Source organism: Trichogramma pretiosum, unplaced genomic scaffold, assembly GCF_000599845.2.
Source record: "Trichogramma pretiosum strain Unisexual culture from Peru unplaced genomic scaffold, Tpre_2.0 scaffold67, whole genome shotgun sequence".
In the NCBI taxonomy this organism is placed as follows: domain Eukaryota; kingdom Metazoa; phylum Arthropoda; class Insecta; order Hymenoptera; family Trichogrammatidae; genus Trichogramma; species Trichogramma pretiosum.
This window is the reverse complement of record NW_019641691.1, coordinates 4,355-23,982: the sequence shown is the minus strand read 5'-3', so window position 1 is coordinate 23,982 and position 19,628 is coordinate 4,355. Positions and strand designations below refer to the sequence as shown.

The 19,628-nt window shown below is 30.6% G+C and overlaps 2 protein-coding genes across 2 annotated transcripts; one reads left to right on the top strand and one right to left on the bottom strand.

The window, feature by feature from the left end:
* The first annotated feature begins 345 nt into the window (after positions 1–345).
* Positions 346–12,260, top strand: LOC106659400. The gene is made up of 4 exons (XM_014381956.2): positions 346–902; positions 3,988–4,267; positions 5,646–6,482; positions 9,769–12,260. Exons 2-4 carry the CDS (start codon positions 4,044–4,046, stop codon positions 10,505–10,507), a joined length of 1,800 nt encoding a protein of 599 aa, XP_014237442.1. The 5' UTR covers positions 346–902; positions 3,988–4,043; the 3' UTR covers positions 10,508–12,260.
* A 1,169-nt stretch (positions 12,261–13,429) lies between these two features.
* Positions 13,430–18,510, bottom strand: LOC106659399. The gene is made up of 7 exons (XM_014381955.2): positions 18,414–18,510; positions 17,413–17,563; positions 16,400–16,567; positions 15,532–15,689; positions 14,832–15,057; positions 14,063–14,166; positions 13,430–13,433 (listed from the first exon to the last, which is right to left on the bottom strand). Exons 1-7 carry the CDS (start codon positions 18,425–18,427, stop codon positions 13,430–13,432), a joined length of 825 nt encoding a protein of 274 aa, XP_014237441.1. The 5' UTR covers positions 18,428–18,510.
* Positions 18,511–19,628: the final 1,118 nt, after the last annotated feature.

The window sequence follows — 19,628 nt, the reverse complement described above, 5'->3', positions numbered from 1 at the left end:
ATTTCAGTCACTATTTCGACTTGTAAAAAAGGGCCTATTTAGTTTTATATTACTGAAATCTACCGAATATGAGCATTTTCGATAATTTTGCATCGCAATAAACCAAACCAGCAGAGACTTGATTATTGAATACTTTCAGAAAAAGACCGTTGTTATTTGAGGCCTATCCCTCTTTCGAGCCAATTTGAATGTCAAAAAAGATCATTTATGGACGAAAACCACCCATATATCAGAGAAAGAAGGGAGAAAAAGAGATCTAAGGTTTATTCATATCAGCGGACGCCCTCCCTCTGCATGTATGTGGATACATTCAGTTTGTGCATATACAGATATATTCTTCTATTGGTCTAAATTTTTGCCTATTTCATGTTGATAAATTCAGTGAAAATTGAATTAACATAAACAAAAGAAAACGATAACAATTAAATTTTATTACTGCGAGAGCAATATCGATGCCCTTCGTTGCAGGGAGAAGTGAAATTCTTTCATTATTTATTATTTTCGTTCAATCTTCGTGTTCATGGCGGTGGCTGGCGGTAAGACCACTAGCGCCGTTGTTAGTACACAATATCATTCATAAGGTGAAGGTAGTAACTTCATCTGTATTACCTCAAACAATTGTTGCAAGTTACGCGCGCGTTTAGATTCTTTGCAATATCTATATACATATCTATTTTAAATAATATCATGTGCAGTGCAGTTGAATATTTGGTATGAATTTTATGCAGCAATTATATTTTGAAACCAAATGAAATTAATATCACGATAACGGTGCATCATCAAATGTTAAATGCAAATTTTGCATTCACACCGGGTTTTATCATGTGGTTTTTCTTGCGTACTTCTGTTTACTCCACTTGTGTCAGAAGAAAATAAATGACTGCCTTTTTCATCGCTTTTTGGTAAGTTGTACAACTATTTCATTTATCGCTGTTATGTATTTCAATATAAAAAATAAACTTGAACTGCATCCTAATTTGTATCATCCATTTCCCTTGATACTCGGCTGTCTCTTTCTCGTTCGCGCGCAAACTAATGTGCTCGTGTTTATTTATTTTTTTTATTGTTTCAACTTGAATGCGATATATTAAAGCAGTACAAAAACATTTTTATGACATTTTAATTGAGCTCTATTAAATATTATATACTATTTTACATTGTTTTACTGCAATATTTCATTTATTTTCGTGTTTATTTTGTAAACATGTACATATATATAGATATAGTTCCCTTTATATTCATGAAGTGCAGACATTTTTTTACGATTTTTTTTGTTTTCTATAATATCTTGCAGTTACTTCATTGTTTTTAAATACGATATCTAAAATTTTACAGGACAGATAAAAGTAAAAATAATATTACAAACCAATTCAAAATAAAATAAATTTTTGTTGTTACAAATTATTGATAAAAACAATTTTATCTAAGCAAAAGCACATGAATTTTATGTTATACATTTTTCCAATGCAATATTAATTAATTAAGTTTTTCTAAAGGTGAATAATACATTTCATTTACTGTTGTTCTTGGTAATTTTTTAGAGATTTAATTTTATTACACCAATAATTAAATATATTTTTAACTACTTTTTAAGTATTTTTTAAATAATTTAATATATTTTTGAGCACAATATTACTTGACAAATGAGGTGGTTGAGCAAATTTTTTTCAAAAAAATTTGTAAGCAATAACTTATTGTTTTAAATGGATGATTACCATGAATTAACCAGATCTACAAACAAAATTTTAGATCTCTAAAATAAAAATATTATATTTTAAAACATTCATTATTATTTCTGTACTAAAATCCTATAATTCTTTTACCCTTGATTTATAACAAATCTAAATTAAATTAAAGTTTTTGTACAATGAAATTTTGTATCTCTCGCTTGTTAAAAGAAATGTTTTACTTTTGTTATCAATTCGCATAATAAACTTTGTAACCAGGTGCATAATAAATTTTGAGTTAGAGATATATTAAATATTTTTATTTAATGAATACAATATTAATTAAGTTTGAATCTTGAGTATAATTGGAAATTAAATTCAAAAATAATATTATAGATTTTTTTTAAGTTTTGTGAATGAATAATTCCTTTTATAAAATTATTAAAAATCATTTTTTGATTATTTGGAATTATTCTTTTTCTATTCTTATAAGTAAAAATAATATATAAGCAACAATATCAGTCTATAAATCAACAGTTAATTATAATCAATTTTATGAAGTTTATATAAAATTCAATGATCTATAATAATATAAACTCTTTACTACTAGGCTTCAATTCAATAGTTGAAAATGAAACTGATTACGTTATATACAAAAAATACATTTCATATGCAATAGTCAATGTTGTTTGAAAAATTATTTTATTTTTATGTTTGATATAATATTTGTGATTTAATAAATTTTAGAGTTTTAATCAGTGATAGGTAAAAATAATTGAAACCACAAGAAAAATGTTTGTCAACACAAGAGCACAAGAAATGCTACTTATTCAATTTAAATGATCCATGCTTCCTTGAGATCCTCCATTTATGAAAAATTATTTTATCTTGTATGTAATATTAGATAAGTTCCCATAATCTGAAAAATATATCGTAAAATATAATATACTCTATACACACTCAATTGATAACACCAGTCGACCAAGCCATTTTTTTTAAATCTGAAAAGTTTGATATTTTATTAAAAAATTTTTCGAGTGGACATTCATTTTCAAGACACCATTAATATTTAAGTCAAATTTTATGCAATATTTAATTGTAAATTATACGCTATTGTTATATATCGTTTTTCTAATTTAGTAATGCATAGAATTTGATACAATTTGACCAAAATGACAATAAGTTTATTTCAAATGAGCGTCAATTGGAAAATTTGCGAATGAAGTATCCAATTTTTCAGATTTAACAAAAATGGCTTGGTAGACAGGTATTACCAACTGAGTGGGTATAGAGGATCCTGAACTGTCTCGTAAACGTCGAGGTAAAAAAATGTATGGTTCCTTGAATTGTGCATGATCTAAGCATGTGCCCAACGGGTGTTCCTAACTGCCAGGATTTAATTCACAAGGATTTAAACTTATGCTTCAACCTCAGGCAGTAGCACAGTATTTGTTTCGCATCTTCTGTAGAACAAAAGTGTCAGCCTGCTCATTCATCGTGCCTAAAGTGGTACTCGTACACTTTAAAGTATCCATACTCCTAAAAAAGTTGAGAGAAATAGTAGCTCATTTTACCGCGTTTTCCGTAAACCCATGATCTTAAATCCGGGCTCAGTTTTGTTTTCCCCCTTCCTTCACATGATTCAGTGTTTTTGTCTCAAACTCAGAGAGGAAAATCTCTCCAATGTTTTATTTCTGTCCATGACACAATCTTCCGTCTTACTGATTGCATAAAACCTTGCCCGTTTGTTCGCTTCAAGATCTAATGGTAGTATACCTGCAAAAACACATACCACATCTTCCGAGATCGTACAAAAGTCAGTACTAACTCGTAAGAATGTTCGTTGCATAATGGTCCTTAACGCCCCATGCCAAATGGGTGTCGCATACGAGATGGCTGATCAAATAACTGACGCCAAAAACCTTCCTTGGGACTATTAGGATCGCCCAATATTCGATAATATGCATCAGAGGCAAAGAAAAAGCCGACTGAAGAGTTTAGTAACTAGAGCGCAATTTGATAAACTCTAAATGCTTCTCATTTGCAATGAGAGCCCCATTTTGTCTTTTAATCGCTTAACAATAGCCCATTTGCCTGCGGACAGTCTCGGACCATTCTGATAGTATGATGTACCTTCTTATGTCATGTAAATTTTTTATGGTGACTACGACTTATATATCGTCAGAACCCAAACGTACACTTTGATTAATGTAAAATTGTTCTTAAATTTGATTACTATTATAATTGAATCAAACATTATACAGTACCTATGCAAACATGATAAAAATATTAATTTCATAATAATATAATTACTTTATAGATATGCTGCTGAGTTAGAAACACTAAACGTTATCTTAGAAACAATTATCTTTCATCATGGACTGGACTCTGGGAACAGATCAATCATTACAAGATATGCTAGACTGTGATATTAAGACTGAAATAGATAGTGTAATAGGAGGCCATCCTGAACTTGGTTTTAATTTTACTGACTTATCTCCTCTAGAATTAGATGACGATCCAATTCATTCACACGTTGATTTAAACAATTGGTTTACGTCTCAAAGTCTTATAAATGGCAACAGTAATAGTTCAAACAGGTAATTACATTTTTTACATATCATTGTATTAATGCTATCCTAATATAGAAGTTTTGAATAATAAATAATATATGATTCCCCATCATGCTCAATTTTGACATTTTTTCGGAAAATTTGAAATTGTAATGTATTTAAAAAGTAATATATTCTTTATCTTTAAAATTAGTTTATTAGGTGTTAAATGACAAAGGGACGAAAATAAAACAAATTTACTTATTGTTCCTCGAATTTTTAGTGTTTGGGTTTTAACATAACTTCAAAAATACGAGATAAAAATGAAACAGGCAGTAATTTTTGTTGTTTAACTCTAATTGACTTTTTGAATAACTAGAACGAAAGATTTCGCGATTTTATTGCAGTAATGATCGTCAATACTATTTTCACCCCAGATGTACATTAGTGAAGTCACCTCTTTCCCCATTGCAGAATTGTTTGCTGTAAACTCTTAGATAACTAGTTTATGGCTTGAAAATATTAACTAAATGGTTTAGAGACTATATCTTGCCTACCATTGCAAATATGTCTCATCCGCTATTTTTGCTGATTTTCACGATTCTGGTTTTCCCAGACTCCCAAAAGCAAGATAAAGATCCTGTACCATAAAAAATTTTTATTCATGATATGAATTAGAGATTTTCGAAGTATCATGAAAAATAATTGCCAGCCCAGTACGATATAATAACGTCAAAAAATTAAGAAAAAACGACGTTGATTCAACTTGACAGTTCTTTGTACTTTTCTTAAATATATTCAAATTTTACAAGCTGTAGATCTAAATTTTGACAAAGAAGTAAACAATAACTGATTTAAATACTAGTTTGAATAACAGACTTCTAGTAACTAAAGTTCAAAAAGTGACATTAAAAATCCAACATTCAAAAATGGGCCATACGCTGGTGATAACAATTTCATTTTTATATACTGCAGAATCGAAAAAATTAATTTTGAAAATGTAAAATAACAGTCAAATTATACAAAGGTGGTTTTTCTCGAGTTTTTAATGTTATTATATCGTACTGGTTGGTGCTGATTTTTTGTGATACTTACGCATATCTTTGGATTGCATTTTGTCCCTAAGAAAACAATTTCTAATAGCGTAGGCCCTTCAAATTACTTTTGGGCGTCAGGGAAAACCATAATCGTAAGAAATCAGCAAAAATAGGATTGAAAACTATTTTGAATTGCAGCCAAGGTCTAGGCACTCGTCTTCGTTCTCTAAACCATTTTATTAACGTTCAAACTAGTAATTTCTAAGAGTGTGGAATAAACAATTTCGGAATTTGGGAAAAAGTGATCTTCTTAATGTACATACATGAAAATAAACATATAATAACTGTTCTCCTTAATTCTTCTAAATCAAAATTCTATTTATTTTCAGTAATTTTAATTTGGACCTCAACAGCTGCGATGCTGCCTCAGTTATGGTAAATCCAAATTCAGTAATGCCTTTTTCATCGGCTCGTGGATTTTTATCGCAATCCATCACGTCACCTTCTGAAAAGCAGGTGAATAATTCCCGAGCGTTGTCTACATCGAACACACCAGACATTTCATCTACAACTTCTGCAGTTAACTCTTCGTGCTTAAACACACCCAGGAGGCATTTTGTGTTCACTTCAAATATGAAAAAAAATCATGATATTTTGGAACAAAAACACGCTATTGTAAATACACTCAAAAAAGAAATTTCAGAAACCAATGAATTTTCTGACAGAGATCATAACATAGAAAGCAGTGATTCGGAAGTTGATGAAGCATCTGAAGATGAAGATTTAGACGATAAAAATAAATTCACCCTTAAAATTTGTTCTAAAAATATCAAAACATCATCAGTTTCTTCTAAATCATTAACTTTAGTGCCCCTTAAAATGCAGAAGTCATGTCAACAACAACCCTCTAATAAAGATAATATTTCAACAATCAAATTACAAAATCTTAAACTATATCAGAGTTCCAATTTACTGCCAACTCAACGGCAAAAAATATATGACAGAGAAATTGAGTCAGGATCTATTATACTGCAGCATAAAAACATAGATAATTCATTGAATTTGAACTGTACAAATACCAATACACAATTTGACTCGGTTACTTTGGAATACGATAGTAAGCCTTTCCCAAAACCAGCTTATTCTTACTCATGCTTGATCGCCATGGCTTTGAAAAATAGTCAAACCGGATCTCTACCAGTTTCTGAAATTTATAACTTCATGTGGTGCGTATAAAAATGAACGAACAATTACCATTAAATAGCTGTATTCAAGCATTATAACATTATTTCGTTTAGTAAAATAAGTAGAATTAATGAAACTTTTAATTTTATCTCCAAAATACCAAAAGTACGCTTATAATTTTTTCCTTTATACTTTGTAGAATACCGGCACTCTTGATAAAGTTTTTAATGTAAAGCCGCGCAAGGTGACTGTTCGCTCGAATAGTGACAGTAATAGTAACAGTATTTACCGAGAATAGATTGTTTTCAAAACCGTTACTAATTGTTACCTAATTTGTATGACTGGAGAAAAACAAAGAAAAGCTTTCATTTATTTAACCCGCAACACTTTTAGGCGAGCGGGAGGTTGCCAAAAAGTCGCTTAGAAAGGGGACATACCGACCACGGAGAGGGGAGTGGGTAAACGACATGATTCCTTACGTATTTTTCGTCGCTGAATCCGAATATGAAATTTATTTTACTCTAAAATGACAGCGTCATGGAGAAAAACGCGATTTTCATGAAAATCGCGGTATAATGAATTTCTCATTTTTTCGAGTTCAACTCGCTGTAACTTTTTTTGTAGTAAATATTTTTTGATGAAATTTTAACAGCATATTCTAGCACTCAAAAGGAAGAAAATAGCGTCAAGCAGGTGTCGAAAAGTTTATTAGAACCGAAGATATGATTTTTTGAACATAAAAAACGCGAATTCATGAATTCTTAACTTCGGATTAAAAAGTTGAGTGACGAAATTTCGAAATTCAAAATATAAACTTCACAGCACTAAAATATATAGTATAAGGAAGTTTTTGGTAAAATTTGAGATCAAAATATCAATTAGGGAAGAAATGGCAAGAGTTTCAATATTAGCGCACCGAGCGCGCGCTCGCCGCGCGTGCAGCGCAGCAGCCGCCTCGCCGGCTAGCGTTGCGCGTTGGCCCGTGTAATGGTGCATACAGTTTAATAATTAATATATGAAATCCATTTAATTGTTTTTATTGAACATATGGTCAAATCTCAAAATAAAATTCCGTTTCGTTAACAAAAAAAGGTGAAATTTTTTTTTGCGTGCCCAGTGGCCCGGACCCCCGCAAATTCTTCATAGGACCTCCAGGAGTGAAAAAAAACGCGTGAACATGAAATTTGTAAATAGTTAGTTTTTTTTGGGTCACTTTTGTGTTTTAGATGCCGAAAAGCCATCTTTTCACGCAAATACGACTTATTGCTCGATTTCCAAGTCGTTGAAAAAGTATAAAAAATCATCTAAAAATTTTAACTGACCACTGTATTCGATAGGAAATTTCCTCAGCTTTCTCATGGTGCAGTTGGATTTTCCGATTAATTTCATTTTCCCAAGGAAAAATCAAAAATAAGCCATAGAAAGCACTTTTTCCGTACTACATTTTTCGACATATTTAGCCCTCAATGTTTGATGGCGATTTTCGTGGTGAAATTTGGATATTTCGGAAAATCAAATAGTACCATCGGAAAGCTGAGGAAATTTCCTATCGAATACAGTGGTCAGTTAAAATTTTTAGATGATTTTTTATACTTTTTCAACGACTTGGAAATCGAGCAATAAGTCGTATTTGCGTGAAAAGATGGCTTTTCGGCATCTAAAACACAAAAGTGACCCAAAAAAAACTAACTATTTACAAATTTCATGTTCACGCGTTTTTTTTCACTCCTGGAGGTCCTATGAAGAATTTGCGGGGGTCCGGGCCACTGGGCACGCAAAAAAAAATTTCACCTTTTTTTGTTAACGAAACGGAATTTTATTTTGAGATTTGACCATATGTTCAATAAAAACAATTAAATGGATTTCATATATTAATTATTAAACTGTATGCACCATTACACGGGCCAACGCGCAACGCTAGCCGGCGAGGCGGCTGCTGCGCTGCACGCGCGGCGAGCGCGCGCTCGGTGCGCTAATATTGAAACTCTTGCCATTTCTTCCCTAATTGATATTTTGATCTCAAATTTTACCAAAAACTTCCTTATACTATATATTTTAGTGCTGTGAAGTTTATATTTTGAATTTCGAAATTTCGTCACTCAACTTTTTAATCCGAAGTTAAGAATTCATGAATTCGCGTTTTTTATGTTCAAAAAATCATATCTTCGGTTCTAATAAACTTTTCGACACCTGCTTGACGCTATTTTCTTCCTTTTGAGTGCTAGAATATGCTGTTAAAATTTCATCAAAAAATATTTACTACAAAAAAAGTTACAGCGAGTTGAACTCGAAAAAATGAGAAATTCATTATACCGCGATTTTCATGAAAATCGCGTTTTTCTCCATGACGCTGTCATTTTAGAGTAAAATAAATTTCATATTCGGATTCAGCGACGAAAAATACGTAAGGAATCATGTCGTTTACCCACTCCCCTCTCCGTGGTCGGTCAACCCTGTTTTTTGGGTAACCTCCCGCTCGCCTATTTCTTTGTTTTCCTCCAGACATAAGTTACCTTCAGTGACGCCGGTTTAAATGATTTATATTCGAGCGTGGCTAAAACGCCAAATTTTTTGGTTTTCATAGACCTTTATAACTTTTACAAATAAGCAACAGACCAGCTTTTATCACACAAACGACTTGTAAAGACTTTCAATCAAAATTAGCCTCGAGCCTTCAATAGACTGATATGATACATTTTCCAATTGTCACAACATTCGAAATCGCGTGGCACTAAACATTCTATAGCATGCCGATAACAATCAATCACAACACTTATAACTATTTACGCTAGAAATCTCCCCTTTCATATAGAATAGGATTAGTGTGACCAATTTTTTGTAAAATTGAATGACCAAAAAATTTTGTTTCTGCATGAAAAACTTGTTATTATTGATAATGCATGCATTTAAATTTTATTATAATTTTTGAAAACTTTCTATCAATTGTTTTTACGATACAGAGCTTTATTCATTGTAAATTATTTAAATTTTTGTAATTTGTCTTAAATTTTAATCGACACGAACAATCTTGGAGTATCGAAAAATATGCTTGAAACTTCGGAATAAAGGTATTTTTTGTTACTTTCCGCTGCTTTGCGCCGTTTTGACTTTTTTTGTTCAAACACAAAGACTACACCCTATTATGTTATCACCGAATATGTACATGGCACCATTAACTTTGTACAAAAAGACCGTTTTAAACAAATTGTAGCTTGCCCAAAACCCGATTTAAGATGTGGAGTTAGGTGTGTTATACTTTATTGACCCATTGGTTTCATTTTTTTTAATATTTCATATATTCTATTTTTATAATTATTTTTATTACAGTGAGCATTTTCCATACTTCAAAACTGCGCCAAATGGCTGGAAAAATTCTGTCAGACATAATTTATCGCTTAACAAATGTTTTGAGAAGATAGAGAAACCAGCAGGAAATGGTAATCAGCGAAAAGGATGTTTATGGGCCATAAATCCTGCCAAAGTCGCCAAAATGGACGAAGAAGTTCTTAAATGGTCAAGAAAAGATCCTTTGGCCATTAAAAAAGCTATGATTTACCCGGAACAATTGGAACTTCTAGAACGTGGAGAAATGAAGTATGTCAGTAATAATGGATTTGGAGGTGACTTTTCAACGGAGGAAACCGAAAGTTCAGGTGATGAGGGTGATATCTCAGATCAGACAATTTCTCAACAAACGATTTCACTAGTACCTGCAAAAACATTACACATGACTAATAGATTAGCTGCCAACTCGATAAGTGATAGCTATGATGAAAGTAGTCAAGATATAGACTTAGATATCAATGACCAAATTCAAGATGAAATTGACATCGTAAGAAATGAAAAAAGTTTGCACATGCAGATAAATATTGGAGAAACGAATTCTATAAAAAATAATTTAGATTATTTGAACCGAAAAAATACTAAACGTCAAAAAATTAATCTCACCGAAACTCTTCAAGCTAATTTTGTATATCAAACGGTCAATCCAACATTACACCGAAAATCGTCACCTCTCTTTTTAACAACATCTAGTGCTACTGGATCATTCGTTAAGTTAGACTAAATATTTTGTCACCTTTTTTTGATCTCGTAGTAATATTAAATATTATTTTAATTTACACATCATAGGTTATATCTAATTTATATAATTATGCCTAACTAACGGAAAGCTTTTCAGTTATGGAAAAAAAGAAAATCCTGATATTTTTTTTACTCTACTCGATAAATCTTCATAAATTATATTTTTCGTATGGATTTAGTTTGGCCATAAAAAGACTCTAATTTATTGAATTGCTTTTTATGTTGTAACTTTCAAATACCACAAAGCAATTCTAAATAGTCCAAAGAAAGCGTACAATTCGCAAAATTTTAAGTTCATATTTTCAAGGCGTTTAGTCTATTTATAAGTATTAATTACAATTTATTATTCGTGTCAAAAAATCGATCACAATCTTTTTCTCGAAATATTGTAGTAATAACTGAAAGGTTTTTAGAACCCAGGAAGTGTAGTCATTATAAAATTACGCTTGTATTTACTTACGTTACGATAAAAATAATCTACGAATATATTCGGAACTCAAAAACCCAATTAAAAACTAAATACTTTAAATGGGAATATGTATTAATAATTATATTAAAAAATCTAGCTGTTGTAATTATATTTGCCCTGAGTGAAAAATTATAATAGCCGTCTAGATTTACTAAATTGTACTTATAAATTTAATTCATTCCGACAATGTTCGGGTTAATATAATTTGATTTAATTAATTCGATGTATTAGTGGCTTATTTGGCTTTGAATTTAATTTCCGTCTTGATATTTATGCAAGACATCATTCGAAAATCAATTTTCTCATATAAATGATCAAAAATACCTTGAATTGAAAAAGAATGTGTCCAATTTTTCGGATAAATTTTGTTTCAATACTCGTTTAAAGTAATATATATTAAATCTTCATTGGGGTACGGTGATTAGAGTTACACTTTGGGCTTTATTCTGTGTGAAAATTTTTTCTTTTCTTACGCTTTTTCGACAATTTTGATTTTCCTTCAAGTCTCTTATGATTAGTTTTGGAGCAACCTGTTATTTACACCATTTAGACTATGCTCGCTTTAGAATGCTATTAAGACTAACAAAACCAATCCTAGACGAATCAAGTCCATAAAAATGGATAATTAACTCTACCGAAGAGCTTATTTATACTTCGAAGTTGATTTTTACATCATTCTTAAAGGGGATATTTTCCCCCTTTCCATTACATTTTTAGAAATTTAAAAATTTAGATTTCTTACTAGGATACAGCTGATCCCATGCGACTTTTGTGTTATAAATTTAATATTCGTGTTAAATTGTTTTATTATTCTTTACAACTTTTTATACTTTCCGAAAACACGTTCACGTGTCGGAATAATCAGAGCTCAAGGTACTGTGCTCAGGTGATGTTAACTTCTTCGGAACATTGATAAATGTTCATGACCACTATCTCGAGCGAGGTAAAGATTCGACCTATAGACCATCCTAGCATAATACGTTTATGATAGGAATGACTAAGAAAACTTAATATGTGAAAAAAGTATCCTTCAGAGCTTGTTCAAAACAACTTACAGGTCCGATCGCCTCCTCTGAGGTTGCATCCGTAACCATTAATGTTCTAAAGAAGGTTACACAACTGGGCTTTGTATCTCAAAGAATTCGGTCCGAATATTACAAGTGCGATACATTTTTCAAAAACGTTGTTTAGAGAAAGAAGAATTTCACACATAAAGTATACGAAAAAGTCTCATGAAAACATCTGTAATAGTTATTTATGTAACAAGTACCCAAAAGGCGTTTTTGGGCACGAGTGTGCGGAAAAAGCTGGGCACGTGTTGCATACAAAATTTTATGCAATAGTAAGCGAAAAATACTTTCATTTAAATGAGTCATTTTACCGCACACCCGTGTCCAAAATGGGGCATTTTACCGCACACAAGTGTCCAAAAACGCTTTTCGCGCACTAACAAATGTGCGAAAAAAGACATTTTTCGTCATATTATTGCATAATATCTATTGAATCAATCAGTAAAAGTTCTTAATATCATTTTCATGGCACCCTAGCCAAAACTAACCTTTTCATCACTGCGTGCGGAAAGTGCTATTTTCGCGCACGGCTGGTAATCTTAAAATCTACTTTCTGCAGGTTGTAATGAAAATTAGTATACGCAACTGGGACTGGACTTGTGTCAATGTAACCCTTGCTACGCTCGGGCTGCAAACTTAACACTCGTGCAAATCGACTCCCGCCCCCGTTGCGTAGTCTACTATTTCGGCGCTGCGGCCAACGAGAAACAGTTACTTTCTGTTGAGGGATTTATTAAAAACGGTATACGCACCTATGAAGCGAAAAAACCTCAGAACCCATGTTTATCAGCCCTGACTCATAGTTACATGTGTTCTGAGGCTTTTCAGTTTTTCGTTCCATAGATATGTAATCCATTAACACTAAACCTTGCAAAAAAAAAAAACACAAAATCCCCGAGAGTTCCTGTAAAAATATTAAATTGGTCTTACCAGCTATGTCCATAAATTAAAACAGCGGCTAATGTCCGTTGACAATTTATTAAAATTACATTTTTGTAAAGTCTACTTTACATTTAATTATATTTAGTATTAATCCACCGTATTTGCATAATAATTTACCTATTCGTTCAATATCCTCAAACGTAATTGTAATAACTTTGCTTGAGCTCAAAAAAATTTGCTCCGAAACAGACAATAATGGAACAAATTTACGAAAATCTCGGGTCGTCAGAAAAAGCAAAAGAAAGAAATTTTTCACACGGCCAAAAAATACTCTTAAAAAGTTGTATCTCAACGATGAATTGAAATCATTGCATTTTTCAATAAGTAATGTAAAGAAAAGAGGAATCATTTAGATAATTGTCTAAATATTTTTCAAATAAAAGTTACTTTAAAACTTTAAGAAATAAAAATTTATACACTGTGCTTAGCTGTAATGAATGTATGTTTGAGTGTTTATATGCATAAAGTTAATACATGAATTTTAGATCAATAAAATAATGAATAATAAACGTAATGTTTAAGATGAACAAGCTACATCACGCATAATTATGTAAATGTATTATAATAAGTAGAACAATTAAGAAAATAGATATAAGCTACATAATGAAAAATTACTGTATATATATATGTAAAACATAACATTAAGAAATTGAAAAGCTTATATTTTTCATTTTTATGCAAAAAATAAATTTCTTAATAAATTCTAAAAATGAAATATTTATTTTGCATTGTTATACCTTATTAAATAACTAGAGTGGTAGGCTCGCTCGCAGATACTTCCTCAACGATTACCGAAAAAAATAAACAATAACACTTAACATCGCCTTTCAAAGTCGATGATAGTGTATGATGATGAACGAGAAAAAAATTCCTGAAGTATAATTTTCAGCTGTGTCACAACAATGTGACTACGATATACTGTGGTAATAAAACATGAAGCAAATGTTAAATAAGCTATATAACATGTACGTAAACTTAAGTCACTTCAAAATTTAATGCAATATTTCAACAATTTATTTAAGAAAAATTAGCATACAATTTTTGTACAAAAATATACATATCAGATATTATTTTATCCATCATGGACGACTTGGACAAATAGTTCAGCATCAATTCTCTTGGTTTTGTTTCGATCTGTTCTTCTTGAAATTGAATCTCTTCCTGAAATGATAAATTATTTTCATAATATCTTGTAAATAATGTTAATATAGATGCATACTATTATTGGGTACCGAACGATACCGCTTTTTACGTTTGCCAAATGTCACTATTCAGTATAAATTAGCTTTACCTATTTCCTCCAGTCTTTATAGGTAATCTCACATTAAGAGCCTAAAAGCGTTGCGGTATCGTTCAATTTCCAATTACTAAAAAAATAAAAAAATCAAGAGTCACATGGTTTATATAATTCGATTGTTTTTTTATGATTAATAATATTTCTATAGTTTATCTATTATCTGTACTTTTGAAAGTTTCAGGGCATAAAAATAATTTATCTCGGGTTTAGATCCTGCATTGATAATTAATTGTGATTAAAACAGTGCCTTGTGAATTCGAGTTTTCAAGGGATAATCGAAAAATCTATGCACATTTAAAAAAAAAAGTAATCCATATGAAAGTCCACGCAATTTTTTTCAACTAGGGGCTTGGCTTTAACTTTCTTGTATTATTATTAAGTCCCTTATAAAAATTTCCAATAGGATCCCGCGAAATTCCTATTGGAATCCTATAGGACTCCTGTAGGAATTTCGCGAGATCCTATAGGAAATTTTTATAAGGGGTTTGATCGTGAAAGTTGCAGAATAACGGTTTTCTCTAATATTTACCTCTCTTCTTAAGCTTTTTTCACTTTCATTTGCATTGTCCTGTTCATCAAGAGGTTTCTTTTCATTCGGAGTAACGCCAAGAAATCTAGATGGACCAAATGGTAAATGATGCGGAAAAGCTGGACCATGGGTCACCATTTGATATCTATCTTTCGAATTTTCCATAAAAGATAGCCGCGTATTATTATCTTCAGCAAAACGTTTCCTCAAATGGTTATAACTTGTTCTAAAATAACATTGAAAAAACAAACAACATTATTAATTCCTTAAATTACGTCAGATTAACAAATGGTACCTGATAATATTCAGATAGCTTATTTGAAAAATTTTTGTATTAACGTATTTCTTATTTTTCTGCTATGGAAAAGGCCATTTGAATAATTCAAAAAATTTTCAAGACATTCTGAAAAAAATGTACACTTGTTTTTGACTAATTCTAAAAATTTTTTGCGAAATCAAAATTAATCCAAGATTAAAAGTGATATTAATGAATCCAAATCATTTAGGACCACTTGATTGACACGAGTTGAAATTTTTTTTTAATTCTTTGTGAAAGAATAATGAGCATTACTAAAAAAATTTTAAGGACAAAAAAACCTTCAGATACAAGTTCGTAATCATTGTCCCAAAAAACGTAATGATGTAGTACTGTAATCGCTACGACAGAACTCTTTTTGTGTGTCTGTGTAATTATTTTTACCTGGACTTCCTTGAACTATTGCGTTGCTTTTTTGCATCAAAATTTTTTTTCATGCTATCCGATGCCTCTAGCCTTCTTCTTATGAAACATCTTCTTTCTTTACAACCATTTTTTCCATATAAATTGGGATTCTGTAGTTTGATGGAATTATTATTTTTCTGAAAATAGTTTGAGTAGTTAATTTGAGTCGTCCAGGAAATATAATGTAACTATATTTTATTTTATACTGTGAGGATTATGACAACTGTAATATTTGCTGCTTTCTCTCACTCTCGGTAGGGCAATAATCAAATTGTATTCTAATCATATTATTACCATCACGTAATTGATGATTTAAATTTTCAGCTCAAATATTGACTACCTAACGAAGAGTCGTGACGTGATGAACGAAGCCAATAGTTAAAAAAGAAATTCCGTACTGAGAGAAGGTATATAATACTCCATATATATATATGTAATCTCAAGTTTTAACTATGGAGTATACCACATGGTAGCACACATGGCGTCATTTATTCAGAAGCATATGGCCCACAACTATGCCGTGCCGTAATAGTACATTACGACACGTGCACAATATGCTTTTGCGACTTATAACTCGGAATAGGGGGCATAAATGTGAGCTTAATACAGTGCTATAAAACAGTATATTGTATACGTTTGATAAGAAGCACATTATGAGCACGGCAGAAGCACACTCGCTGCGTTCGGGCGCTTTACTCTGCCGTGCCATAATCTGCTTCTTCTGCCACTGTTTCATAATGTACTGATTTAGGGCCCTAGTATCGTACAAGATATCTTAAGCAAGTAAATTATAAATAAACTTTCTTAATAAATTATTTTTAAAAATCCATGAAAACGATTAACTTACGTATTTGACTATGATTAATTGATCAAGTAGAAGTCTGTTGATTGTTGGTACACTTTGAGTGCTTGAAATCGATTTGAGGGTCGAATGTACTTGATCGTACGAGGGTGAGTAAACATCAATTTTTTTAAGTTGACCATCCAGATGATGTTGTGAATGTCCTGTCCAAACCTACTCGCAATACGAAATTTATGAAACTATCTACTTCTGTTATTGATATTAACTAAATTCTAAAATCAAGAACATAAAAAGAGGGGGAAGAGATTAGACCTTTTTAGATGAAATAAGTTCACAAATCGTGTGAGTTTTCACCTGGTTTTTTATAAAATATGTACATTTGTATATTAATTCCATTTGTTGATGTAATATTTTTGAAGGCACGTTATGATATAATATTGAAAGTGATCCAGTATTATTTAATAATCAAAAATTGTATTTCAAGAAAAATTATGGATAAAAATGAGATTCAAATGAAGGTTCTTAAATTTATTCCTATACTTATGATACCATATCATATTTCTGCGTGTTTTCCTACACCAAAATTTCTTGAAATATATATAATATTACATGATCAACTCAAAAATATACAGCATAATCAAATTTTATTCACAAAAAATGTAGATATTTCATTAGATGAAAACTCATCTCATTTCTTATCATTTCTTTTGACGTTGAGAAATCATGTGATTTCTTATCTAAACGGGAAAAATGGGACTCAAGCCAGTTTGTCATCACAATTGGTCAAAGATTGTTTACGAATCTATATTCACTGCCAACAGTGGAAATGAGTTGCTTGAAACCTGCATAGACGATACATAGAATCGGCGGTTGCAAGCGCACATTTTTAAGTTAAACATTTTAATTAGAGTAATTGTTGCCAAGAACCATCAGTTATTAAGATGATTAATTCTTAAAAAAATTGATATCACAATTTTTTAAAATGACAATTTCTAGTCTTAGTAAGTTAGTAAGATTGATGTACCAAAAATAATCACAAACCAAAGCAAAAATCTTACTTCTGAAGACGTCACTGATAATTTCATATCTGATTGCTTCTTGTGATCCAACCCGCCAATATCACTAGATTTTGCGAATTTTAAATTTATTTTTTCATTTGATTCAGCAATTACTCTGTGTATTTTTAGTGTATTCACAATAACAAGTAAGCTGAAAATTATGGCAAAAATTAATATCTTATTTCTTCAAATGAAGAGATTATCATAGTTTATGACGATACAGAAGGATTTAGCTAAAATTCTATTTTTTCTTAAGAAAAAACCGATATTTATTTATTTATTCATTAATTTAATATATATGAAGGATTTATAAATAGTCGGCGAAGTTTTATTTGGATTTTACTGCAAGTCTGTTTAAAGAATTTTCACATTTTTAGGCATTGCTATATGCATTCAAAACTATAATCAAGCTTTATAAAATTACTTTTCTTTTATAAAAAATGTTAAAACTATTAGTAGAGTGTTTGTTGAATCAAGAACAAGAAAATCAATTATTGAAACGCACGTCTATTTCAATACATCTATGAATTGAATTAGTATAATATTCTACAAAAAACTGTTATGCTAGTTTCTAATAATGAATTTTACTTTGGTTCACTGAAACTCTTTCGTATATAATTTATAAACTGATGAACTCATACTAAAAATTTACTCATGTATTAGATAAAAAAACAGAGTTTTAGTTATTTAAAGAACATTTTTGTTTGGAAACAAGTTGTTGATACTATCAAATAATTTTTCTTAAGCAGAAGTAATAAATATATGGTCTTTGACAATTTTTTTTCTCAGCAATTCCAGTGGCAATTTATCCAAACTTGCTAAATATAGAAGTAAGCTTCAAAAAAGCGATATTAGGTTTATTTATGGATACATAACACACTTTTTTATATGAATTTAATGAAATTTTATTGAATTAAAAATACTTTATTTCTTTGTTATACGTGCTAAACTGAGACTTATTTATTCTTACATATATAAAGTAAGCTTACATTTTTAGATACCTGATAATATGCATTATAAGACGCGAGTTTTTGACTTGTATAAAACGTTATAGTTTTTTAATGTTTTTAAGAATGCAAATTTACTCGAACAATTTTATAATTGCAAAGCATGGTGTGGATTACTTTCGCAGATTTTCCATAGCTACACCTTTACTCGCAATCACCCCACCACACGCAAATTAATTTGTACTAATATTCATTATTTATAAAAGAAAGCTCAGCAACTTGTACTATATTATCACTTGACACAAATTTCAAATATAGAATCATATACGTTTAATTTCCAGTGAAATATCTGCACGTTTTTAAATTGAAACGATTTCATAGCAGAAATTATAATACACATCAGGATAAAAGAGGTGTATAATCTTCTTAAATGCAATGTTTAATTATACAAAACAATTATTTTTTATTTTAAAAAAATACAATACATTTTTTATGAAAATTAGTGAACAAAATAGCTTGTAAATTCCAATGAAATCTAATTTAGAATCAAGAAGCGCAGTAGCGCCCAAAAGATGAATATAGTTTGTTTACAGGATAAAGCTATGCGAAAATGAAAGAAAACGGTAAAAATATATTTCGTATGTTCATCTAATATGTGCAAGTTTGACTTACAAAGAAACTACTGAACCTCCGTTAGTTCTACCGATTTGTTTTAAAAAAAGCAGAGCCAAGAGCTTCAGAGACTTTCTTCGAGATTCTATCGAGGTAGTAATATTCATGGTGAATCGCCCTGGATGCTGATAGTATCTCTTGGTTTTCTTTTTCCCATCTAGTGCATAATGAATAAGTGCTCACTTTAAAAATCTAAGTAGTTTCTTAAGAATTTATTGTTGCTTAATTATTTGATTTGTTAATTGATTTTTAGGATTATTTAATTATTGTATTTATTTATTCTAAATAAGTTCCAAATCATAATATTTTAATGGTTTTTCAAAATTATCTATTGAATTAAAATATTATCATGACGGAGCGAGCGGTCATTGCTGTGTGTTAAAATAACATAATAACAATGTTGACTTCCTTTCAGAAGACACACTCATAGACACGTATAGGGTAAAGAGGGGTATTACTGCGCACCTTTCGCATCTCTAATTCTGAAGTAGATTTAACAAAAAATAAAAATGATTTTGATATCGGTAATCATTTTTCCAACAGATGAGAGCTTCGTTGAAGCATAAAAAACGTTTTTTTTGGAGGTTTATGAGATAA